General features: G+C 52.2%; 6 protein-coding genes across 6 annotated transcripts; 3 read left to right on the top strand and 3 right to left on the bottom strand.

Annotated features, from left to right (window-relative positions):
* Positions 1 to 71: 71 nt before the first annotated feature.
* On the bottom strand, positions 72 to 377 carry GT037_002393 (uncharacterized protein; the record flags this gene model as incomplete). The annotated part of the gene is made up of 1 exon (XM_038927440.1): positions 72 to 377. The coding sequence occupies one exon, from the start codon at positions 375 to 377 to the stop codon at positions 72 to 74; it is 306 nt and encodes a 101-aa protein (XP_038790732.1).
* Positions 378 to 3,101: 2,724 nt separating this feature from the next.
* Positions 3,102 to 3,844, top strand: GT037_002392 (uncharacterized protein; the record flags this gene model as incomplete). Its single annotated transcript, XM_038927439.1, has 2 exons — positions 3,102 to 3,263; positions 3,323 to 3,844. The coding sequence occupies 2 exons, from the start codon at positions 3,102 to 3,104 to the stop codon at positions 3,842 to 3,844; spliced, it is 684 nt and encodes a 227-aa protein (XP_038790731.1).
* A 792-nt stretch (positions 3,845 to 4,636) lies between these two features.
* Positions 4,637 to 4,972, top strand: GT037_002391 (uncharacterized protein; the record flags this gene model as incomplete). Its single annotated transcript, XM_038927438.1, has 1 exon — positions 4,637 to 4,972. The coding sequence occupies one exon, from the start codon at positions 4,637 to 4,639 to the stop codon at positions 4,970 to 4,972; it is 336 nt and encodes a 111-aa protein (XP_038790730.1).
* Positions 4,973 to 5,810: 838 nt separating this feature from the next.
* GT037_002390 (sterol regulatory element binding protein sre1 protein) lies at positions 5,811 to 9,020 on the bottom strand (the record flags this gene model as incomplete). Its single annotated transcript, XM_038927437.1, has 3 exons — positions 5,811 to 7,954; positions 8,007 to 8,901; positions 8,964 to 9,020. The coding sequence occupies 3 exons, from the start codon at positions 9,018 to 9,020 to the stop codon at positions 5,811 to 5,813; spliced, it is 3,096 nt and encodes a 1,031-aa protein (XP_038790729.1).
* A 5,782-nt stretch (positions 9,021 to 14,802) lies between these two features.
* GT037_002389 (uncharacterized protein) lies at positions 14,803 to 15,009 on the bottom strand (the record flags this gene model as incomplete). Its single annotated transcript, XM_038927436.1, has 2 exons — positions 14,803 to 14,873; positions 14,925 to 15,009. 2 exons carry the CDS (start codon positions 15,007 to 15,009, stop codon positions 14,803 to 14,805), a joined length of 156 nt encoding a protein of 51 aa, XP_038790728.1.
* Positions 15,010 to 17,792: 2,783 nt separating this feature from the next.
* On the top strand, positions 17,793 to 24,537 carry GT037_002388 (glutamate-cysteine ligase; the record flags this gene model as incomplete). Its single annotated transcript, XM_038927435.1, has 12 exons — positions 17,793 to 17,824; positions 17,884 to 19,207; positions 19,259 to 19,364; positions 19,420 to 19,513; positions 20,738 to 20,861; positions 21,158 to 21,484; positions 21,536 to 21,601; positions 21,651 to 21,799; positions 21,846 to 21,974; positions 22,027 to 22,546; positions 22,658 to 23,444; positions 24,308 to 24,537. 12 exons carry the CDS (start codon positions 17,793 to 17,795, stop codon positions 24,535 to 24,537), a joined length of 3,888 nt encoding a protein of 1,295 aa, XP_038790727.1.
* Between the last annotated feature and the right edge of the window lie 197 nt (positions 24,538 to 24,734).

Genomic DNA, 24,734 nt, shown 5'->3' with positions numbered 1-24,734 from the left:
AGACAGAGACGCGAAGCAGACGGGCGAAGATAATTTTATGAAGTTGAATAAACGAACAGGCAGTGACGAGATCAAGGGCAGACAAGCTGGTGGTTGATGCGTCGGCTGGCGAGCTCTTCTTCTCTCGGAGGAGCGACGGGACTGGCGCGCTCGCACAATCTCAGATTAGGCGGGGGATAAGCTGGTCCAACTGGGGGAGCAGGTACAAGATGCAGGAGCGGCACTGTGTTGTCGAAGAGAGCGAAGGGAGAGAGGTAGAGAGGAAAGGGCGAGTTGGAGGGGCCAGGAGAGAAAAGTGACGAGCAGCGGAGGAGCAGAGAGCCATGGACGAATGCGAGCGCTATAAGTGACGGGGACCTGTGGCAGCGACCCTGCATCGAGCCTAGCCCAATGCAGCCCCCCTGGACACGCTGCAGACCTGGACGCACGCTTGAAACGCTGGGCCTGATGCGTAATAACTGAGCTTGGGCCGTTCCTGCGTGCGAATGCCCTTGTGTGAGAGGGCTCGCTTTGATGCGTAGACGATGCCATGCGTAGAGTTGAGTGCTGCCACTGTATACAAAGCGTTCGCTGTCCTCTTGGGTTTCAGGTGCTGAGGATGAACGGGATGGTCGCTCCTGCCCGACGCCACGACCGTCCCCTTCCTTCCTCGCAGCCCACAATGCCTTCCTTTCGCAGCGGGCCCAGCATGGCAAGAGCGACTGGCAAACAGAATCACCGAAACAGAGTTAGACGTCTTCTCATTGCTCGGGCGCGCTGCCCACGAGCACACCGCAAGACGTGATCCACTGCATCGATAGCGTCTATCTACGCCATGTCGGCCAGTCGTTCGTAGCGTCTCAGTAGTCACCAACGGCGGCTACGCGCCTGCCCACTGCTACTGGCCAGCGCCATCGAGGCCACCGCAGCCCTTCAGCCACGCACACTGCGCCTAAATATACCCACCACCACCTGTTCATCCGCTCCATCTCTGTCTCTGCAAATGCATTGGTGTGCCGTCCTCCCTCGTGCTCAACCACGGCCAGCGCGGCGTGCGCATGAATGGCTTTGGAGCCCTGCACCACGCAGCGCAAATCACCTGTCAGCAGTCATCTTGCAAATGTCCGCATCTCCCTACGCGCAATCTGCAATGCATGTCGTGCGGGAGGAGCATGCTTGCTGGTGTGCCGACCCCGGACCTGGCTGTCAGGTCACGCTTTCCAGTGCAGATCCAGACAAATTCTCGGTGCCTTGCCGCTAGCCTCGCAATCCAGTCCCTTTTTTCCACCTTTTTACACGCGTCGGCTTCCGCGGTCTTTCCATCGACTCGTGCAACTGCTCGTGCGACCCCGTCGTCGCTGTCGCCTGCCGTGTCGTCCCGGGTCTGCCCTGCTGTCTCGGTCTGAAACTGTCGCTCCCTCATTTCGCTACACACTCCCTGCAGGAACGCCTGCCAAGCCATACTCGAAAGCGTGAAACATGCTCTTGTTATTATCGACTAGCGTTTGGCCCGCCGACACTCTGGGACTCCAAAGTCCGCTGTCAGGGCCATGCTCGAACGCTGATCTTCATTCGCGTGCGGGGGGTTGACCGCGTTCTTGCATCGACATCCTCTTACCCAACACCTGCATGTCGTCCCGAGCATCACACTTGCCAGCTACGCCTCTTCCGCCTCCTGTGCCACGTCCGATGCCGCTACCGTTTGGGTAATGCGACTATTGAATCTAGCATCAGAGCTATTCGGCACGATACCGGTGCTGTACTGGCAGCCGTTCGGGTCAGGGCCGCCATCTTTAGCGGGCAGTAACTTACTGCATACGACCGAACCGGCCGATTCTTTTCTTCGAAAAGAAGCACATCAGAACTGCGCATCCACTCTGGACCGGAACACAGCGGCAACAATTTTGTGGGGCCCATGGTTCCGTTCAGAAGCGCAGAACAAAGGCAAGAATGAGGCGCACAACCAACTCCTATGGACATTGCGAAGCATGTTTGCGCAGTGTGTGTGTGAGGTATCGTATTTTCAGTGGTACAGTAATGCTTCAAACTTAATATCCTTACTCGAGTCGCGCAGACGAGCATCCTCACCAAACTGTCAGCTTACGCATCATCAGCGCTAAACTAGGACGCGCTTGTGCAGCTCTGTTTCACGGACACGATCGTCGACACCGTCCAAAGTAGGAGACTCTGGTGCTGCAAGGCTACATGTTTCGAACGCGTTCCAAGCTTCTCGGATACATATTCTGCGGACCACCGATCCTCGTCTCTAGCACTTACTGCGGTGAATCGTCATAAACCATGGAATGATTGCTATCGCATCTCGTGAGTTGGTACTGCGTCTATTTGGTCCCTCTCATATAGATACTACCATGACAAAGTGGAAAATTGAGAAGGTGACTCATCATCTATCGCCCTGTGCACGCTCGGCGCAATATATTCAGAAAGCATGATCCACATCATGCAACAAAGAGAGGAGCCAGACTCGGAAGGGCTTGTAGAAGTCTGAATGTAGTCTAGGTAAAGGGGAAAGTGCGTACCAGTGAAAAAGAGGTAACATGTCGTGAGCACAAGAGGGGGTGGTCGCTGTTCAATAAGTACTACAAGTTTGCAGACGGATGATGTGCAACCCGAGATCGTTTGACTGCTTTAGGGTCCCACGCCATCTGGAACGTGCAAAACAAGAGACAGACTCTATTGCTTGCACTCGCCCAAGCAAACATCCAGTCGTGTTGAGCGGACCTTCACGAGACCCACTAGTAGTGTTTCCGCATGTTTGGGACTTGGCATGATACTCGGCACGAAACATCTGACAGCACCTACTCTTGTAGATCTTGCTATCCAGTCTCCTCCTAACCGTCGCGAACATCAGGCAAACAGTTTCGGTCAGCTTCATCATCCGTTTTTTCGGTGTTTGTGGCGCAATTGACGGAGCGAGGAAGGCTACAAGGCACAAAGATGCAGAGTATATAGTGAGCCTCAGTGCGGCGTATCTCCTAAGGATCAGATCTGCAGTGCATTTCCCATCTTCTACTACCATCGATATCCTAATCAGTATATTCACTAATCCCCATTCTTACTCATAATTCCCATCTTTCTTAATCCTATACCACCCCGACTTCAACATGCTCTTCTCCAACATCGTACTCGCGGCTTTGGCCCAGAGCTTGACAGTATCCGCTGCCACCATGACGGTCACTGTGGCTGCCAACAACAAGTTCCAGTTTACACCCAACTCCATCACGGCCCAGCCTGGTGACATGGTCGCTTTCAACTTCGTCAGCCAGGTACGCCAGTCTTTCTCTATCCATCCACGTCACATCACATACTAACACAATCCTCGCAGAACCACAGTGTAGCTTCCTCTGACGCAAACACCCCTTGCCAACCTCAGCAGAACGCAATCTTCTCCGACTTCCAGCCCATCCCTGGTAACCCCAACGGTTCTCCAAACGGTAACGGTGGTGGCAACGCTGGCAACGGTCGCAATCGTAACAACAACCGCCAAGCTGGAAACACCCCCATGTTCATGGTTCCCATCACCGACAACCAGCCTATGTACATCTACTGCTCTCAAGCCCAGCATTGCCAGCAAGGCATGGTCATGGTCATCAACCCACCCAACGCTCAAGCCGTGACCCAGTACCAGAACAAGGCTGCTCAGGCTAACAACAACGTCTCACCCAGGGGTGGTATCAGCGGCGGACAGGTGCTGAACAACAACGCTGGAACTAACCCCAAGAACGTTTTGGGTGCTCAGGCGGGTGATGCGGCAACGGCGAACACAAAGGGCAAGGGCAAGGGCAAGGCCAACGGTGCCGCTGCTGGTCTGGCTGGTCTTCTCGGGGGTCTTGGCAAGGGCAACTAAGCACGTCGATGACACTTTGACGAGGTGTAATAGACGAGATGAAATATCCTAAAAAGAGGGACGAGGGCTGGGTGTAAATATTTGACGATGGTATCGATGGTAGTAGATGAAATGCTGGTCATTGGTGTGTAAATAGTATAGTAATATATGTCTTACGAACTTATTGATATATATATACCCAGCTTTGGTGAGTGTTTAGTTGAGAGTAGCACGAGACTGGTAGCAGTGACATGACTTTACTGCTCAAGGTAGCTATTGTCCCCGACGCTTCCCATTCACCTGTAAAAACAATCACATGCATTATCGGCCTCGTTTCTGTTCCTCGTGTCCAATTTCGACAATGGCATTAAACATTTAGTGTCGCAATGATTCCTCGCCTCTAAAGTGTATAGCGTCACCATTGCGATCGCGAAAGCAGAGTGATAGTAAATTCACAGTCATGTTAGCATAACAGCACCAGAGGCAAGTAGGCAGCAGCTTTTAATCCAACAAAATCTCACTTCTTATGTTGTGTCGTTCCTAGAGAACAATGGCAAGCCATGACAATGGTAAGCAGGTAGACAGACAACCCGTCTCCAATCGCTTGTGTCTATGTATCCAGATATCTATCTCCCCTCGTTTCTCAACAAAAGCACTGTTACTGTCTACTCGCACTTTGCCAGTTATCGTCGCAGCACACTCGACTATTCACAACCCTTCATCCGAACATTCCTGGCGATTCCAAAACGACGAGCTCCGAAGACATAGTCGCAACCTCTCAAGGACAGCAACATAATGGTCAGAATCCTCACAATGCTGGTGGCTCAGCCCTCTGATCTCTGCCTTCTCATCAAGATGATCATCTTCAGTTTCGCCATGCGCACTCTCAACATCCTAGTGAAGAACGCCATGAAAACCACATACTTGTTCTCCGATCTACCATCACTCAAACATGCAGAAGAAGACCTTGCCTCAGCCACCTCTCTTGAAGCCATCAGAGCTTGGTCTTTGTCCATTCGTATTCGCGCCCCGACCAAAGCAAACACTATCAACAAGCCACGTACAAAGACCAGGAAGTCTAGATGCAGCATCTCTCCCAAGTTTGACAAGATACCGCAGAACCCTGGTGTTCAGTGCGCGGCCATGTGACGGAGCACTAAAGAGATGCCGAAGCGTACGAGCGCTGGTTCGCCTGCACATTATTCGGCTGTGGTATGTACCACTACTTTTTCATTTCCTCTGTACTATCACTAAACACCATGACAGGCTTCATCACTGACTGGTGGATTTTCTGGTATCAGCAGCGTGTTAAGAGGCGGTTGTGTTGCACGTTTGCGGTGAGCTGGGAATAGGATCCGTTCTTGTATCTCTTTCCATGGCTTTTCTCCAACAGATCGAACATGTCATTATAGCCATGGATCATCGGTGCTACTCATTGTGACGTTTTTTAGGGCCTCTGGCTGCGTCAGGAATCAATGATGTAGAGACATGAATATGAACACATGTGCAACTTGTAAAAAAAAATGTAACAGCCTAGATGCACGAGTATCTGCATCCACATCCCTTGCCCTGTGACATTGTCATGTTCGGCACGAAAACATTCATGCTCACAGTGCCACTCGAAGCCAGCGTCCTATCGTATTCAAGAATATATATACTACACTAGTACCTACAATTTACATAGTCATTGCCATCAAGTCACATGGAGAGGACGAGGACTAGAAAACATCGAACAAGGTTCGATCGCATAAAGCCATTAAGAGCATGTGTTCTACACTATACGAGCTTTATGAAGAAACAACAAAACGGTAAAAGGACGGAATGCGCTATTCCTCTTGAACATGATGAACAGTATGTCAGGCATATCCATGCCGTGTGTGTCTCCATATAAACGCCTGTGAGATATGAGGATCCCGTGTCGTCCCATTCCCGATTCCCAATTCAAAGACCAACCCGATCGTATAACAGATCATAAAACGCGAAACCTTCAATCGTCCTTGACACTGGCACTGACGTAGCCGTCGTCCACCTCCGACTCCTCCTTTTTCTTCTTCTTCTTCTTCTCTCCCAATCCAACTAAAGTCTTGCTCGCATCAAGGCAGCTATTCACAATCTTACATCGAACCTTGTTACTCAGTCCGCTCCTCTTACCAGTGTCGTGACCGATCCACATGCGAAGGGAACTAGCAGTGCGCTCTAGACCGCAGCTAGTCTCCTTCTTCAGTTTTTCGTCGGCCATAAATTGCGTGAGAACTTTGTGACCAGCAACAAAACTGAGGAGTGTAGTTGTGCATTCGGGAAGATACGTGTTATTGACGACGAAGATGGCGCGGCGGCGGGCTTCGGGATTTGAGGAGGCGGCCAGAGAGAGGCACTTGGCCAAGGTAAGTGCTTTCCGCACATCGATTGCGACGAACCCATTGCCGACGATATTGATGAAGCCAGCATCCGCAGGTTTGGGAGATGAAGGAAGAGCTTCCATTGCTGCAGAAATGCGAGTGTTGCGGTCGTCGTCTAGTACAACAGCTTGAGCAATTAGTGCACGTAGCTGAGCTTGTGAATTGGGAGGGGCAGCTTGGAGAGCAAGTGCTAGGTCGGTAACGACGTTGTCCTTGGACGAGCTGTTTTTCGCACCAAGCGTGGCTGCAAGTCCTTTGTTCAATACAAGGCTAGAGTACCAGGCGGCAAGAGCATCCAAAGGCGAGCAGATGGCGAAGTCCTCGACAACAGCATCCATGGAGGTATCTACGACTGTCTGTTCTGCGCTTGGTTTATTCCAAGCCAGGTTGTATGCCCGCTGCACAACTGCAGGAACAAGCACATCGTCGCACTCCCTCTCAATGAGTGCTGCGAGATGTTCTGGTAACGGCTGAGCTTCGCTGTTCTGTTTCGACATGTTGGTGGCAATACGGTGCTCGCTTCGCGCCATGTTCCAGTAGCTTCGTGCCAGTTTTGCGCTCAGGTCGTTGAGTAACCACCACGAGCCATGGCCTGCGTTTCCAAGTTCCCAAAGCACGATTCGGAGATGCAAAGCCTTGAGCATGAGCCTTGCTGGTGTATCTGGTAGGGTACCAGAGGCGATCAAGGTTAGTACCAAACGGCTCTTGCTGATCTCAGCGTCGCCGCCTGTAAGCTGAGCATCCAAGGCAATTTCCCAGGCTTTGACACGAGCTGCCTCTTGTTCCTTGGTAATGCCAGTAAGATATGCATATCCCTCCCAGCCAACAAGCCTACGCATGCTGAGCTTAAGTGTTTTCAAGCCCAAGGCAGCAAGCTCTAAGATGAAATTGTGTTGTGGAACCCAGACAGTTTGAATTGCAGTGAGCCATGCCTTGCGACGCACTTCTACAGGTGAGGCCAATGACGGTGCGGGTGTCAAGAGGATAGCTGGAGGAGACTTCTTCTTCGGTTTCGATCTGAAGTCGAGCAATGGTGCAGCAAGGTAGAAGAAAGCAAAGAAGACTAAAAGAAGCTTGGCCATAGGGATCTGAGCTGTGGATACGCCTAGAGAAACGCGAGGAGCAAGAATGCCAGCGAGGTTGACGGGAAGGGCGAAGAGACCACGACCAGCTGGCTCTTCTTGCGACTGCTCCCGCTCTACGAGTCCTTCAAGTATCATCAGGCCCGCGAGAGATCCGACCATGAGCTTGCCCATCATGGCACCATTGCGCCGGCCGTTGACCATGGGCGCGGCAACTGCCGGGCGACCACCGTATCCTGGCGGGTATGCAGGTGCATAGTGCTGTTGTGGTGGGAGACCGCGCTGGAGAGCACTTATGTTGTCAGGAACTGGAATCATTCCTTGTGGCGGTCCTGACATTGGCATGCCGTGTGTGGGCGTGAAGGGATCTTTATGGAATCTTGAGCCATCAGGTGTGCCCACAGTGCCATGTAAGGTTATGGGACCCGATATGGCCATCTTTTCGTAGCTCTCTACCCGTCCTTTCAAGGTGTTGACCTCATCTTGTAGACGTTTGTTGCGCTTTTCCAGATGTCGGATGTATTCTGTGGCCTTGGAGAGTACAGTGGCTTTGTTGAGCTTGTGTGCGGGTGTAAGACCTTCAAGATCCTCAGGGTCATCGTCTTCTTCGGTACCATTCGGCCGTGACATGACGCGAAGACTGGGTACACCTTTCTCATGGATTAGCGCAAGTATCGAGAGACGTGTTGAAGAGTGACTTACTATCGCGAAGAGCAGCAATCTTGTCGTTGAGATTGGTCCGATAGCGCTTCTCAATCATGTTGTGTGCAGTCTTCTTGGGTGGTCCTCCCTTCTTGCTTGAGGGCGCATCGTCGTCGAGCTCCTCGGAGTCAGCCAGTGACTTCCTCTTTCGTACATTGGTTGTGACGGGCTCTGGCGACGAATGCGACGAGGTTGAGCTGGCTCGTCCATTGCTCAGAGAGTTTGGGCTATGGTGGAGACTGGGCGTCGAGGCTGGTGGTTGTGGTGCGACGAAGCCGTTCTGGTCGTACTGCGTGGGCGAGAAGAGAGCGTTGTCAGCTAGTTGTTGCTGCTGGTGTTGCTGTTGCTGCTGCCATTGGTGAGAGGCGTAAAAGGCGTTTTGTTGCTGCATGTCAGCAGTAGGTGGGGAGCTCATGGCATTGCCATTGAAGTCAAAGGCCGGAGGTACGTCGGCGGCCTGGCCAAAGGTGAAGGGGACAGCATGTGCGTGGGAAAACATGGGAGCGGTCGTGGGTACGGTGCTGGACTGCAGCGGTTGGGACTGTTGGTGGGATAGGGAATGGGGCGAGGTTTGCTGATCGGGGCTGAGATATGCGGCAGGCCCCTGCGGATTCGCGGGCTTGGGGTCGACATTCTGGGTGTTCTGAGACGCTTGGGCGGGATCGTACTGCATCCACTCGTTCCAGTTGGTCATGTCGTCAGCGGGAGCCGTGAGCGTCATGTCGTCGCCGGCGGTGGTGAGCCACGGTGCGCGCATGCTGGCAAAGGGGAAGTCGCTTGAAAGCAGGGGATCTTCCATCTTGGCCGTGTGCCGGTCCTCGTCGGGGACAGGCGGATCGATGGGCGCGGGACTGGGAGGGAGTCTGAAGTCGTCAAACACGCAGTAGGGTCCGACCTGAGGTGCGCGAACATGTTAGCACAGAGAGCAGAGGCTAGCAAAAGCACTGCGTCACGCACGGCGATTCGCTCCAGCTCCAGCCCATCGTCGGGGCTGCCGTACGGGTCAGAAGCCATTGGGGCGGCGGGCTGCTGGCTGCGACAACAGCAACAACAACAACAACAAGATGGGCTGTGTATGCAGAGAACGGACTTATGCAGAGAACGGGCTTTGGCAGAGAAGGAAGGAGTTTCTCTTACCAGCTACTTGGACATGCACAACATGGAAATCATGCCACTCCTTCGCAGGCTCACGACGCGAATGCGGGCGGCAGATCGGACTCGTGAGCACCGGGATTTGCTGCGCTACGGGAAATGCGTGTACGGCCAAACAGCAGCTACTGGAATCGCATGCAGAAATCGTCCTACAGGGCCGGGGTTGTGATTGTGTGCGTCTCTGGCAGTGTGATGGGGTGGTTCGACAAGTCGTATGATCTCGCTCCTGGAAACGGGCGCTAGCCGTAAGCCTCACTGAATCGGCTAGGTCAAGCACTGTAAGGCTGGCCTTTCCGTGCGACCACACCCTCGAGCGTCGTGCCTTGCCCACAGTCTTGCCCACCGCATTTGCACTTAGCCCTGTGAGCGAGACGCCCTTTTGCGCGACCTTTGCCATGCATCGTCAAGGGAATCGAGGCGGGTTGCCAAACAGCAGACCTGGAACCCCTGTCGTAGCCGCATGACTCCTGCTGCACCTCATCAAAGCCAGCGCCGTCGCTAAATGAGATGCTGCATCTCAGCCGTCGCGTCGCTGCAATCGGAACATTGTCAAGCCGTCAAACATTTGCATCTACATTTTCGCTGTGACATGTGGCAGATCTGAGATGACAGATGGGCCCTGGACGATCTCCCGCCGCTTCGGCGCCTGCGCCATGCACTATACCGTACCGTGGTAGTAGCGCCCACCCACAGCTGCAGCGTCTGTCAATCCTCGCTACCACGCCCGAAATATAGTCCATCGCACACTGAACTTTGGATTGAGACCAGTTGGTAGACAAAATGGTCTCAAGTTGGTCGAGTGGGATGGCGTTTGCTTGTTTATTACCAGTCGTACCTTCATCCGAGCTCTCACAATACAGTGCATCCCCATACTGAACCGCCTTGGTATCTTGAAACACGGAACAAGTACTCGAAACTACAGTACCAAGTAGGTAGTATCCCATACCTATTGCAGCTATGGGGAAAATGTTAGCTAGTTTAATTCCTCGAATAAGAAACAGTGTATACCCTGCTTGCTAGTACACCATCATAACCCAAGCATTCACATCCAAAGCCATTGGCCTCAAGAATCCTGAACACGCGCTTTTGTACATTGCACTTTTGAATTGGGCTCAAAAGACCTTAGCATCAGCAGGCTTCATTAGTGTTACAGCACCAGAGCTCGGATATGCCTTTCTGAGCAATGTGGAAGACGGGCTGGAGTTGCGTGAATACCGAAAGCTGTTGTTGTCGCAGTCTTGCAGATCAAAGACAGGATAAATTGGGCACAATGACTAAAGAGAACAGAGCAACGCTGCAAGTTATTAACAGCGACCGCAGATCATGTAAGCCATGAAAATACCATGTTGACAGAGAATATTTGTGAAAACACTGGGCGTTACTTCTGTCAAAGTAACTTACTCTGTTATATTTTTGGCCTGGGAACTGAAAAAGGTTAGCCAGCATCTGTTAACTCTGAATATGCAATCGGCATCAAAGGACCAAATAACTAAAGATGGTGGGATCGCGTAGAGATAATGGAACTGATTAATACAGTACTAACCACTGGCATCAATGTACTTGTCTCTGTACTCGACTCAGCCCGCTTAACTACCTCAGTTGATCCAATCAGACACTGACTTGTCACATGTTCGTAGGGAGTGCAGTCTGGAGCAATCAAGCTTTTTTTTTAGACAGTCGTTATACTCTTGTTACGGATTTCAAGACCTTCGACAGAGAACTTTGGGGATGCTAGCATAGTACTTTGTCCTTCTAGGTCTCAATGTCGGCAAAGGCGTCTCCAGAGGCAGCATAGCGGATGCGCATTTTCATCACTCTGGTTGCCACTGGTTCTTCCCGAGAAGCCTCGATCCGCAACGATTCACTCTCTGTCTATGTAGATCAAAATTCGATAGAAACCTACACCTAGCTGTGAGTGATACAAATGCGATCGACCTTTAACCAACGGATGATGGTAAAACCTCAAGGATTACTAGTGAATGCATTAATCACAGTAAACTCTCTGAAGCTCCGGAACAGTCGTCTCCCGAATTAGGATGAGGGTCTTGACAACACACAATAACGGAAGATTGTCCTTCTAGCCGTGCTACCCAACCCAAGCACAACGGCGGTCAATCTAGCCGTGCTGATCGAGGCAAAAAAGCACCGAGCTCACCGCTACCTGGATGGTGAGCAGTGTAGTTGTGATAGAGACGTGGATAGTCTCCTATGGTACCCTTGAACCGTTCTAGAACGCAGACCCCAAATCAACGTGTGTGCATAGAACAAAAGAAATCTGAGTTTCGGTCAAGGCCCCGAAAGTAGTTCAGCATTAGTTGATCCAGGCTCACGGAGGCTAATTTCGCAAGCGCCATAGTACCTTGAGTGACGGAGATAGACGTCAGGAGAAATGGCGTACCGGTTTTTGCTGAGCTGGCTACTCCGCTATACCTCGGTCTATCTTGTGGAGTCTTTGGGCATCTTTTCCACTTTCCTCGTGCGGCTGATCGCTGCGTCCATGCCAATACAGCCTTGCTGATCAGCATCTCCCTAGGGCATCCTCTGGCAGAGACGTTTCGCCATCACAGACACAGCGTGTAGCCGCTTTTGGCCGTCCTTTTTTGACCTGGTACGTCAGTAGGCGCATGATCCGAAGCCAGGAAGTTAGCGGTTTGGGACTGCTATGTAGCCTCGACCTAGCTGATCGCGGAACCATGCGACCCGCCCCTACTAGTGCAGAATCGACACTCTGTCTCCGCCAGCCATCAGATAACTTCGCAATCCACCAATTTATCACGTGCGAGTCGTGGAAGCTAGTAAGCCTCTTACTGCAGGGCAGCCCGAAACGCCCTAATAGCGTTTGATATCCCACACGCCACGTCGTACGAGAATCCACTCGATAGGCGATTTTACGAAAAAAGCAAGTCCGGCGCGAAGATCAATATCGACTGGTCGCGAGCGCCCCAGGTCTCGGATGAATGTGTTGTGTGCGCTGGCGATACGATTTTTCAAAAGTTGATACTGCTGTCACAAGGCCTCGTGTCAGTGGCCAGGGTTGCTGAACAACAGGTACCAGTCCTCTACACCTGTGAAAAGGTCTCCTTTGAGGCTACAACTGTGATGGCAACGTTATCATCCCGTTGTGTGCCGAGGCGATTTCGTGGCGCGAACTCGTCTGAGCTTGGCAGGTGTAGTCGAACTCTATCTTACTCGTCGATCTCGAGAACATCTGCCGCTTTAACAGGCGCTAAATTGGCTGCGCAGAATCTGGCTATCTTCTCTGGTAGCGTAACGTGCCGAAAAGAGCGTTTCGTGACAAGTGTAGCGCTGCTTCCAAACGTTAATCACCCATTTGGACCAGAGGACGCCCTATATCAGTGAGGCGTCTGTCTGTGCTTATTTAACGAACCTTTCCCACGGGAATAGTGTCATTCAATATCGCCAAAAAATAGCGAATGATCTGTGGTGGAGAAGCCGCCGCTTGCCGACGCGGGAGGATCCAGAGATCTACATTTCGGGTTCGCATTCTGGAAAATCAAGGTGAAGCGACAGGGCCATCGCGCATAAGATGAGTCGTCGGGAGCTTGCCATGCGAAGCTCAAGGAACCACGGGTGTCCTTCGAGCTAATACCAGAAGTACTGAAATCTTGGGGGGAGGGGGGCAAAGTCTTAGTATTGCGACGAATCCGATCTGTCCCCTTGGGAGAGGAAGATCAGTGTCGTCATAGATCTCGCAAGTTAAGCGCTTGCATGCGAACACAAGATCCTCTGAGATGCGCGACCATGGCTTCCATGCCTTACATCTAGCATGCTTGACCCTGTTTCAGTCTAGAGATCTGAAGCCAAGCCGCGATTCTCACGATGACCGGTACACCAGAGCCACGCCGTTGGACTGTTAGCATGCAGACAAGTGCCACAATCTGCAGCATGCAACGATGTCCCTTAGTCTGCTATCGAGCTCAGCATAATGCTCATAAGAATCGGTCCTTTTGTTTGTGCATTCCGTTGCACTTTTCGTACGACTACACTCTATATAATAAGCAGAATTTCTTGCCAAGAGCACTTACATTTGATCCCATCAGACCAGCAGAAGACATTGAGCTGCTTGAATCAATTGAGCGAGCAAAGATCTGGTGCTGTTGAGTCTTTTGCGATCCTTGTGTTCACCCCCTCAAAGAGCAGCAAGGGCAGGGACATCTTTACAAGAGTGTAAGTGGCCTGCAGTCGTGTGGCGGAATTGGTCATGAGGAATTCCGAAGCGACCCTTGCGTTTTCAGTCAGTACATGCAGGAGCGCTTCAACTTCTGCCACTGAGGCGCAAGCGCCCAGCAACACCGTCAAGGTACTCGTGCGCATCTGTAGACTCTCGACGCAATGTTGCGTTTGTACTCGCCCGGGAGAGCCATGGCCTACGAATCTCCTCCCGTCCGACTGCAGGATCGGAGTCTATCTGCCGACAACTGTCAGTAAGGTAGGGCAGTCCTAAAACCGACATCTCATTCGCCAATGACTTCCTCAAGCAGGCAATAGGAAATCTCTTTGACCGCTTATAGGTTCGCTCGGCGATAACATTCCCAGTCAAACCGAGAGAAGGAATGCTCTATATTTCGATCGACCATTGCTTGATGCAGGTCGCCAAAAGAGGCTGATTTGTGCCACGCGGACCCTGGATCCGCGGAACAGCAAACGTTACTTTTTTCCGCGTCGTGCCGGCGAAAATCGCACGCCTCGCGGACTCCTTAACCAGTATGATGGGTGGGATGATCATGTACTAATTGGAGTAACTGCCCGACAATAGACAAGGCGCTGGCTCGAAGAGGCGAGGATCTCGAAACACAACTGGCACCTTGCGTCGAGTGTCGTACGATGCGATACTCTTAATGCATCTGACCCAGCACGCTGGATGGTGTACTATGTCGCTTAAGCAAGAAACCGAATCGACGAGAGCGCATTAGACTGATTTGGTCCGACGTCCGCTAAGCCTGGGTATCAGAATTAGACGCATGCAGGTGCAGGAGACGAAAAGGGTGTGCCCGAAACGAGATCACGATCCCGCCAAGCCATTGTGGGTAACTGAGATCTCGAGTCAGCACAGAATGCTATTGCAAGGATATGTTCTGATATTGCATTCTCTGCCGGCTCTATTCGTTGTCAAGCGTTAGACTTCGAGGAGCTTCGATGCGATGCATCTTTCGGAGTTCGTCCTTCTGGTAGGGATTCGCCTCACTAGTTGGTGACTGATCTAGCATGTGAATTACGCATGGGCCATACCAATGCTCACCGATGACTGCGTTCTGACCAGTTTCGAGTCGACTTTTGCCGCGGGGTGAAAACGGTCATTTACATCCAGGCACACCACACGCTGCTCAACTCGCATCCGCCCTGATAGTAGTCGCATATGACCCTTTCTTGTCTCAGGAAATGAAAGCTTGATAAATGTCACCACGGTGGTTCTCTAGAATATGAAACCCGGGAGCGCTCAGTCCTGTCGCAGCTGGAGTAAATGTGGGGCATGGCCTGTCAGATATGACACTGTGGGTCATTAAGTCGAATGACAGACCAATGAAGTTCTTTCGTAGACATGCTTCCACGAACAATTTCGAAGCTAGACCAAGTGCCGGTACATTGAATGTTTGGCTGCGGGTTCCTACTTCCTATGGGAAAGTTATTGCCGGAATCCAGATTGTTGGGTTAGTAATTCCAACATAGTTGGCGTGACGGCAGCCTTGCTTGAGACTGCAATGCAAACTCAGCGGCAAACCCTAGGGTACAGTTGAGTCCACATACCCAAGCTTGGGGGTATAGCTTCGTAGATAGGTTCAGCAAGGGCAGAGCCTGCGGATCTGCCCTGGTCGGACTTCTCCGCGACCATCTTAACGCCAAGCAGACAGAGAGATCTTTGAGAGACAGTTCCTCATTTTGCTGTTATTCCTTGACAATGTGCGTTTCGAAACGAAACAGAGCTTCCGTAACTGTCACTTAGTAGCAGGGATTAATTGTCTGCGCATGATTGGATTTGACACCATGTAACACTGCGTAAACCGGCGCTTGTCAGATGCCAGCTGCTTGGAAATCAGACATGACTGCGGATCGGACGCTCGTCAATCGGATGCGTGCTGCAAGGTGGTGTCGATTAGACAGCCATAATTAGCCGTTGCACTGTGGATAGGCGTAGAAAGTCATGCTAGCGAGATTCAACGATAGTGTAACCGAGCGTCTGCGCCGGTTTGACGTTACAAGCCACCGATGCCATGTTCATGCTTGCGCCTTGTCCATGACACGATCACTACGATATATCACTCGTTGTCGCTGTAATGGCAGTGAAAACAAGCGGACGCACCTGGCCGCAAAGCAAAGTCTGTGAGACATTGGTATAAAAAATAGTGTGATGCATGTTGTGCCCCGTACGATTATGTTGCACTCAATATCCTAGCCATCTCCAACGGTGACCGGACCGGAGAGATGACGCCGATAGTCACTCCATCCGGCTTGCGCAGGTGCGTGGACAGTCGTCAGCAGGCGTGAGGAACGTTCCGGGAGGTCTTTGTGGTTTGAGTAAGGCACAGGGTACAGAGCAAGAAAAGTGAGAAGCCGTGAAGGATGACGAAATCAGATGGCTGACGGTCCCACCGATGCAGCTAAATGGCAACGGAGACTTGTTGATAGCGTGCCAAAGATCTTTCAATCGGTTATGGTCTCATAATGCCTACTTGACAGCGCCGGTGCGCATCGGTCATAGCACGGACATTTTACAGAAGCGAACGCACCCATATGCCGTCGTGCAGAAGATGAGCTCTCCGGGTTGCACCCAACACGTGCAGGCGTCAACGGTCAAATGCTTAGTGCTTCGTAGTTCGGAGCGAGATGGAGCCAGTGCAGATGGTTGAGGGGGTTTAGCGATGACTGACGTAATCGATAGGTACCCCTACAAAACTACCTTGGGAGGCACAGGTAGGACAAAGCGGTAACGAGACATGGTCTGATAAACTCCCTTTGCTACCCAGTGCACACGATAAGACAGGCTCAGACGTTGATGGAAGCTCATGAATCGAAGCCTGTCGGGCCGATGGGATCTGACGAGCTCAGATGGTTCTTCGGCACTATGTGCCTTTTCTGTGAAGACGCTTCTGGCGTCCGCAGCCCCGCTGCACTAATCGCATTGCCACCGATTCAGATGTGCGGACACCCCTGTGGCGATGGAGATTCCCGAGAGTGGTATCGAGTTAAGTGCCTGACAGGAGGTTACTACGGGCGGACGGGGTGTTGCTGCCCAACAATGCCGCTGCACATTGGTCACAGCAGACGAGAAGGGTCCGGTACCGATAAAACATATGTGCGATGTGTCTGTCCTTGTGGGTGACAGTTCGCTGGCTGTCGGCGCCAAGGCACGGAGTGACAGGACAGGCGTGGGTGCATGCCGGGGTGTGGATGCATGATGGAAGCTCGGTTGCATCTCGATTGCATGCCACAACCATAATTCGCGCCATGGCGGCGGGCTGTTCCCTTCTGGGCATGGGCGCATCTCACCTCGTGTGCGCGGGGTGCCCATTTGCGCGGATGGCGGTCGCGATGCTTGCCCCTGGTCGTAACGGCTGCGGATCGAGCAGAAGAAACGCGTCCAAGGCAGCCCACCCCCAAGCCGCCACCGCCCAACGGACGTGGGCCCGTCATGCAGCATCGCAATTGCGCCTTGAAAACTCAGACTTGCTGCTTTTAGGGGCTATGCGATCTGATCGGGCAAGCGTTGCAAGGGCGGCCATGGCGTGTCGCATATCCTTGCCCTTTGCATGTACGCTTTAGGAGCCCACTGGAGCGCTCGAGTGTTGCATCAAGAACACCCAGCGACCGCCCTCTCCACCCACATCCTTGCTGGGACAAACAGGCGTGCCGTATCCAGAGAATCCTTGCCCGTCCACCGCACATCCTCGTCACACTGAGCGACTACTCGCTGCCGGAGCGGTTCATCTCCGATCGCATCTGCTTTAGCCCGCTGCGGTTGTCTTAGCCCTCGTTTCCTCTCACACCATGCCTGCAGGCATAGAGGAGGCGCTGAATTCCGCGTAGCTTGCAGTGAGATCACGAGTTTTGCCTGATCGCCGCTCTTCCGCCCATGTCACACCTGCCCATCTCTTCGATACATCACCCAACATCAGCGCCACCTCCGAGCACCAAGAGTGACGCACAGTAAGAGAAGGACGCAGATTGTGGTTATTGAGTGTGCATCCATACAAACGATCCTCTACGGCCATCGTGTTGTGCCTGCGACACTACGTCAGCCACAGCATCGAGAAGAGAAAAGAGCAGCAGCAACAACAACACTTTCGACAACACCACCTGGCTGTTGATTCACTCGTTAAAAAAAGGACTCCCGGACGTCGCATTTGTTCAGATTTGAGTTGAGGTGGTAACTGCAACATCACCGAGGGGTTTTCTTGGAAGAAAGAATCCGATCGAATTGCTTGGCCACGCTTGCGGAGGAAGGAGCAATTTGAGACCATCGTGTTGATTGACGTTGTGCGGGAAGGAACAACATCCAGCGTTGACGGTGTGCGGGAAGGTACATTGACGTCGCGGTACCCACGATCCCCCACCATCGCGTTGCCGCAGCAGTTCGCTGTCGTATCCCACCACCTCCCGCCCGATATACGACCCACCATGGACACTATGGATGCCGGCAGTAGGCAGAGGTATGTTGTTTGGTCCACCACTCCCTTCCCGACCTACGGGTTCTGACTTCTCACCCTAGCATCGGCTTGCCGTCAATCAACCACATGGATGCCGACAGAGTAAAGCGCGAAGAGGTCGAGTATCAGAGAAAACACTCTGTCGCCGCCGCCATGCCTAGTCCGATGCATCCCTACGCGGGACCGCCGCATCTGCATAGCAATCACCAATCGTCAGTCGCCAGCGCAGTACCCGGCTCGCTTGGAGGCCTACTGTCTCCTCCCGAATCACGAAGGACGTCTGGCGACGAGAAAGAGACGCAACGACCGACGGCCCGTCAATCGCTGCCTTCAATACACGAGGCCCTAGGTTCGGAACAGCCGCTGTCATATCCGTCTACAGTGCCTCCACCTTCAGCCATAACTTCAGCGCCCCAGCACTATCATCCACATTCCGCTGCTGCTTCACCCGCTGAACCACGGCCACGACCATTTCCATCCGATCCTCAGCACGCCAGCCAAGGACCTTCTAATCCCTTCACCTATCCGCGAAGTCCATTCGTCGGTGCACCAGCATCACCTACAGTCTCCCGGCAGCCGCCGCAAGTCCAGTCAGATTCTCTGCCCCGCCCACCCTTTTCAGAACCACGGCCACCCTATTCTACTCCTCAACACAATCCGAAACTGCCCACCCTACACCCACTTAAGACCACGCAATCTCCGCCACCAGGCGTTGCTCGTCCCAACGCTCCTTACTCATCGTATCCCCCACCACCATCAGCCACTTACGAGAGCCCTGCTCCTTCCTCGGCGGGACCGATGAACCATCATTACCCGTATACGCAGTATCCTAACTATCCTTCATCCACGCCTTCAGCAAGTGCTTCCAACTCGGCTTACCCCCCAGCCAGCTCAACTTACTCGGCTCCACCTCGGTATGCCCCGCAATCGTGGCAGGATAATTCAGAGATGGCTCGACTGGAAGAGAAGAAGATTGGTCGCTCAAGCTTAGCACCCTATGGCGAGTCGGTCAAGCGACATCTAGAGAGTTTTGACCTTGAGGCTTCTCTCAACGAGATGGCCGATGGATCCGGACGCATTGCCGAATTTTCAAAAGTCTACCGACAACGTGCGCATGAGAATCAACGCATTGGCTTGACACCACAGTCAATGCCAAGGTTAGACGAGGTCGATGATATGATCAAGCAGAGCGAGAGAATCCAGATGTCAATTCAACGCATGCGAGAAGTCGTCTTCAACCACCACCAGGCAAGCATCGTAGAGCCTCCCCAAGACCCACGCTACCGTCCGATGAATGGCTATGATGACACCGCAAGCAACTACGGCGATGACACCAAGGGCATGGGTGGCTTTGCTGGTGGTGACAATAAGACCCGGAAGCGAGGTGTAAGTGCCACTGATACAAACGATGACTTATTGATACTAACTTCTTAACAGCGGGCCGCTCCGCCAGGACGTTGCCATAGCTGTAACAGAGCCGAGACCCCTGAATGGCGAAGAGGGCCAGACGGTGCTCGAACCTTGTGCAATGCTTGTGGTCTACGTAAGTCCTTCTGCCAGCAACCTATGTTAGGCTTGCCTACTAATATCTTATCTAGACTACGCCAAGTTAACTCGCAAAATGGGTGGCAAGCAAGCGATGACAAGCTCAAATTTACGACCCAAGTCCATTGACCATGGCTCACCAACGATGTGATTATTCACAGAACAGTACATATTTGCTTCGACATTCTTCTTGGATTTAACGGTACCATCGTACATCTCGATCATCTTCACTACATAGGAGCGCCGGCGCAGATAGTGCTTGCATTTACAGGAAGGGTTCGTCTTCACGGATTGGTCTTACTAGAGATCACTACTTCCTTCCTCCAATATCTCGGCGGTCTCATATACCAATTTCTTTACATGTCGTCCAAATGAAGACGACTTGGTCACTTGCGGAGAGGACGGCGAACCGAAAGGAACCGTGCCTCTGTGTGTCAACACCGATGTTGCCCGCACTTGTCCCAAAACACCCGCTGCCCCCAGCATTAGGGCTTTACGTATACTACGGTCTATTTCTTGCTTGTCTTCTAGTAGCAGTAGTTGCATTTTGGCATATATACACACACCAGGGCTTCTAGGCCCGGGGACTGGGAGAAGGCGTTTTTCTGTATATCACCATCTGCTAGGATGGTTCGATCATGGGTTGTGTGTTTCGGTGCACCGAAGCAAGCGCTTACCATCTGACGGTGAAGCTATTCTTCTAGTCATTCCTGTACGACACACTTTGCTAGAAGTGTATGAGCCTTTGGGGTTTTTGACAGGCGTTCGTAAAGAGATACCACCGGCTTTCAGGCCTAGCGACGTAGGAGCTATTGAATTTAGAAGTTAATACCTTATATCCTGCTTACCCCACTCATTGCAATCGTATCATGGCTGACGCGCTGTATTCGTGAGAACGAGTGCTGCGTCACTCGCATCAGTCGTGGGCTGATGCGGGCTCGTCCCAATTTACACTCTCTGTGCAGCACCGCCAATCGAGACTCCCCGCATATTGTATCATCTGTCAGATAACAAGTCGGCGGGGTTGCACCTCGCGACCTAAGCAGCTACGGAAGGCTTGGTGCCCCAATTATGCAAGGCGATGTGCACCCTGACGGTGTGTGATGCTGATTATGCGGCATGCGTAGCAGCAGCCGATCCTGATCGTGCAGTACCGCAATGGCGGTTGCTTGGCCCAAAAGTGCTCACGACCAAGGAAAAAAAGATTGCTTGCGCCAGCGAAGAAGAGATGAGTCGCCTGCTCCTTTCAGCCAGCGTGTGGCGCGGCAGCAGGTGTCATGCCACTCCTGCGGCCCGCGGCAACGGTATCGAAGGGATCCTCTCTCAACATGCATAATCGGGATTCTCTACGCGACCATGCTTTTGCACCAGTGGGAAGGCTTTGCACAGCGTAACGACATGCGTGCACGTGGGCGAGGACAACGGTAGGCGAGGCGCATTTGATGGACAGCAAAAGAAGACGCCATGCGCAGTCGTGCATCGGGGCTCGCTGTCAGTATGCCCAAACAATGTCACGCAAGGAAAGATGGATTGCGCGCACGGCAGCAGTACCACAGTGAGGTGATGTTGTGTCTAGCTTACCAAAGAGGCAAGCGTCGTCGGCAGGGTCTTCCCCCTCGGAGGAGTGTCACAGGCATATGCTTACTGCACTGCGCATTAATAATCAATGCTCCCGACTCTAGCCTTGCAATTCGTCCGCGTACCCACGGGGAGCAAGTAGAAACGATTCTTCCTTCAATCGTCTGCCATTCGACGGTCTTTCGATAACGCAGGAAACCGAGGCGTCTGCAGCGCGTTCAAAACTGCAAAAGCCCTGCGTTGCGTCAAACCCCGCTAAACGTCCCATATTCTGCAGTGCTCCCCGAACACCTCCCCGCAATCGCCGTTCAAAACCAGAAGCCACCCATTCACGCGTCTGCTCGGCCCGCCCGTGCACCAACCCGCATTGGACTCCCTACCGCAACGCCTTACAGAACGAACTTGGGATGGGTCTGCTGTGAGATCCGTGCTACGTCTCTCGCCGCCTTCGCTAATATCATATCAAGTGCCCTAGGAACGCCTCTTGACTGGCCAGAGGCCAAGAAAGTTGCTGGTCAGGTCAGGTCATGGGGAATTGAAGTATGCTCGGTGAAGATACCCGAAAGGAATGCATAGTAATGTGATCGACAGCAACTGCTCGCCATCTGGCGCAATGCCAAAGGCAAGGAGAGGGATGCGCTCCTTTGGGGGGACGAGGTGAAGGATCCGGCATGTCCGTCACAACATTGGGCTAACCGGCATCCAGATCGAGTACTTGGTTGTTTGCTATGATCAAGACAACCACAAGGTCCGATTGTCGCTCCGCCAGGCAGATATCCTAGCTGCGCTGGCCAACGACGAGAAACTTCTGCAGCAAGGCGGCGGGGTACCTGACCTACAAACCGGAAACGCCGAGTGAGCCTGACTACCCAGATCCGAAGTTGCGTACTGACCATGCCAGCGCAAAGGATAACCCTGCACCGGTCTTCCACCCCGAATTTGGGAGGTTTATGCTGGAAGCAACTCCCGGAAAGCCATGGGGTATTGGCTTCAAGGACCTGCTTGATGTTGAACCAAACATGAAATGGAGGTAGACAGGCCTACTCGATCGTCGATCAGTCGATAGCTCACAATTATTGCAGACGAGCCATAGCCAAGGATCACATGGCACAGAGCGAGTTTCCAATCACATTGACGACATTCCCTCGTCTCGGATCGGCCGATTGTATAGTACCATCATATCCTGTTTCTGGACCCAAGCTACGATCCCAATTTGTACCAGATGAGATTGCCAACCCGCATATTCGCTTTCCTACCCTAGCGGCAAACATTCGTTGGCGCAGGGGCCGGAAGGTTGAAGTAAATGTCCCAGTTTTCAAGGACGAGAGCACACCGTGGCCGTGGAAGGATCCTACAGTCAATTATGACATGCACAACTGGCCTGAAGATGACGACGTTCGCAATGGTGCTGCCAAGGACAACTACATCCACATGGACGCCATGGCGTTTGGTATGGGAAGCTGCTGCTTGCAGATTACCTTCCAAGCAAAGAACATTGAGGAAGGAAGGAAGATGTACGATCAGCTCAGCCCGATAGCACCCATCTTGTTAGCATTGACGGCGGCGACACCAATCTATAAGGGTTTCCTGGCCGACACCGATGTGCGATGGAACCAAATTAGCAGAGCCGTCGATGACCGCACACCGGAAGAACTAGGAGAGAAGGCAAGTTGTCTGATTCGCTAGCATTGGTTATTTATTAACACGCGATAGCCGCTCAAGAACGACCGATGGAGACTACCCAAGTCGCGCTATGCGTCAAACTCAACCTACATTTCCCACGATCCTCGCTTGCGGCCTGAGTATCTCGACCCGGATCTCATTGTCGACGCCGACATCAAGCAGCGCCTGGTTGAGGGTGGCATGGATGATCTTCTTGCGACACATTTTGCCCACCTCTTCATTCGTGATCCTATTGTCGTTTTCGCAGAAGACCTCCAGGATTTGGACCTTACCAAAGCCGACCACTTTGAAAACTTGCAGTCAACCAATTGGCAGCACATGCGCTTCAAGCCACCGCCAGCTGGTTCTGACATGGGTTGGCGTGTTGAGTTCCGTCCGATGGAGATTCAAATTACTGACTTCGAGAACGCTGCCTTCTCGATCTTTATCGTGCTTTTGACCCGTGCCATCCTCTCGTTCAATCTCAACTTCTACATACCCATCACATTGGTGAGCGAAAACATGGAAACAGCACACATCCGCGACGCCGTATCGACACAGAAATTCTGGTTCCGAAAGAATCCCTTCTCGACACACAAGCCCAGTGGAACAGGTACATCGACACCTGTGAGGAACGGTAGTCGTCCAGCGACGCCTACCGGCCCTGTTGAGGAAGAGTATGAGCAAATGTCAGTCAACGAGATTATCAATGGGCAGACACATTCAACTGACGGCAATGGCTTCCCCGGCCTTATTCCGCTTGTCGAGTCTTATCTCAACAGCATGAACGTCGACGTTGAAACGCGCTGCGATCTCGCCACCTACTTGGATTTGATCCGTAAGCGCGCTAACGGTACATACTGGACTGCGGCAAAGTGGATCAGGCATTTTGTCCAAACACATCCGGCGTACAAAAAAGATAGTGTTGTTGGAGACGATATCACGTACGATCTTGTCAAGGCTGCAGAGCAGATTACTCGTGAAGAGGGCCGGGATGGGTTAGGCAAGGAGATGCTGGGAAAGCGACGTTGAATCTAAACAAAACCTCAGTGATACATATAGAAGGGGATGAAAAGTCTTGAGACTTGTTTCCCCGAAATGTGATTTTGAAAAGTTCGAAGCATATAGATAGACGGTGTAACGAGGTACACCAGCAAAAGGTCCGTCAACTTCTGTCTTTTTTCTTTTCTCAAGATGATGTGATTGTGTGTGAGAAAAACAGCAGTATAGTGTCCTCCTTGAAGTCTTGTGCTCCAAAAATTCGACTCTTGAAAAGGCAATCCTGGAAACCGACTTGGATCTGGATAAAATTGACCGGATTGTGGTAGTGGACTATGTTCGACAGCGACTCCATTTCGCTCTCCAATGCTGCGATGTCGAGACGTCACGCTAAGGCGGAGCGGCTTCTCGATGCGGGTGCAATGCCGAACTCTCCCAATACATTTACGGCCGATGTAGGAATAATCTGGACGCCTTTGCCATATGCAGCAACACACGACAACATCTCGATTGTCAAGAAGCTAATAGCTGCTGGGGCAAATGTCAATGCACTAGCTCCTTCCATTGATGGCATGACTGCGCTACAGTCAGCAGCCATCAATGGCAGTAGCGAGATGCTCGACTTGCTGATTAAAGCGGGAGCCAATGTCAAAGCTTCTCTTGGTGGTTATAATAAAAGAACAGCACTTGACTGAGACGCAGAAGTAGGCAAGTATGACATTGCCGTCTATCTCCTCACCACGGGTGCAGATGTCAAAGGAAGAGGCAACACCAACTACAGAAGAACCATCTATCGAGCTTGGAAGAACGGCTGTATCGAACTCGCTGATATGGTTCAAGAGTCAAAGATTGCGCAGTATGGTTTACAGGACTGCAGAAAGATCGCGAAGGTGGTGGAGACGATAACCTCCGAAGAGCCGGAGACGCTATGAGAGTATACACGTCGCAAAGGCTTGATTAGATTCAGAAGAAGAGGAAGACAGTGTTGAGTTTTCGGCTGAGGACTGAGTGCGATTTGGATGCTAGTAGAGATGGTTGGAAGTGTGTATGTACGTCTCGATATTTTTCAATGATCAGTATGACATTGCCATGAGCTAGGGTCTTATCCGCCACAAGAGTCACACAACCA

The sequence above is a fragment of the Alternaria burnsii genome (assembly GCF_013036055.1).
Source record: "Alternaria burnsii strain CBS107.38 chromosome Unknown 750, whole genome shotgun sequence".
NCBI classification, from domain to species: domain Eukaryota; kingdom Fungi; phylum Ascomycota; class Dothideomycetes; order Pleosporales; family Pleosporaceae; genus Alternaria; species Alternaria burnsii.
This window is presented reverse-complemented; position numbering and strand designations above follow the sequence as displayed.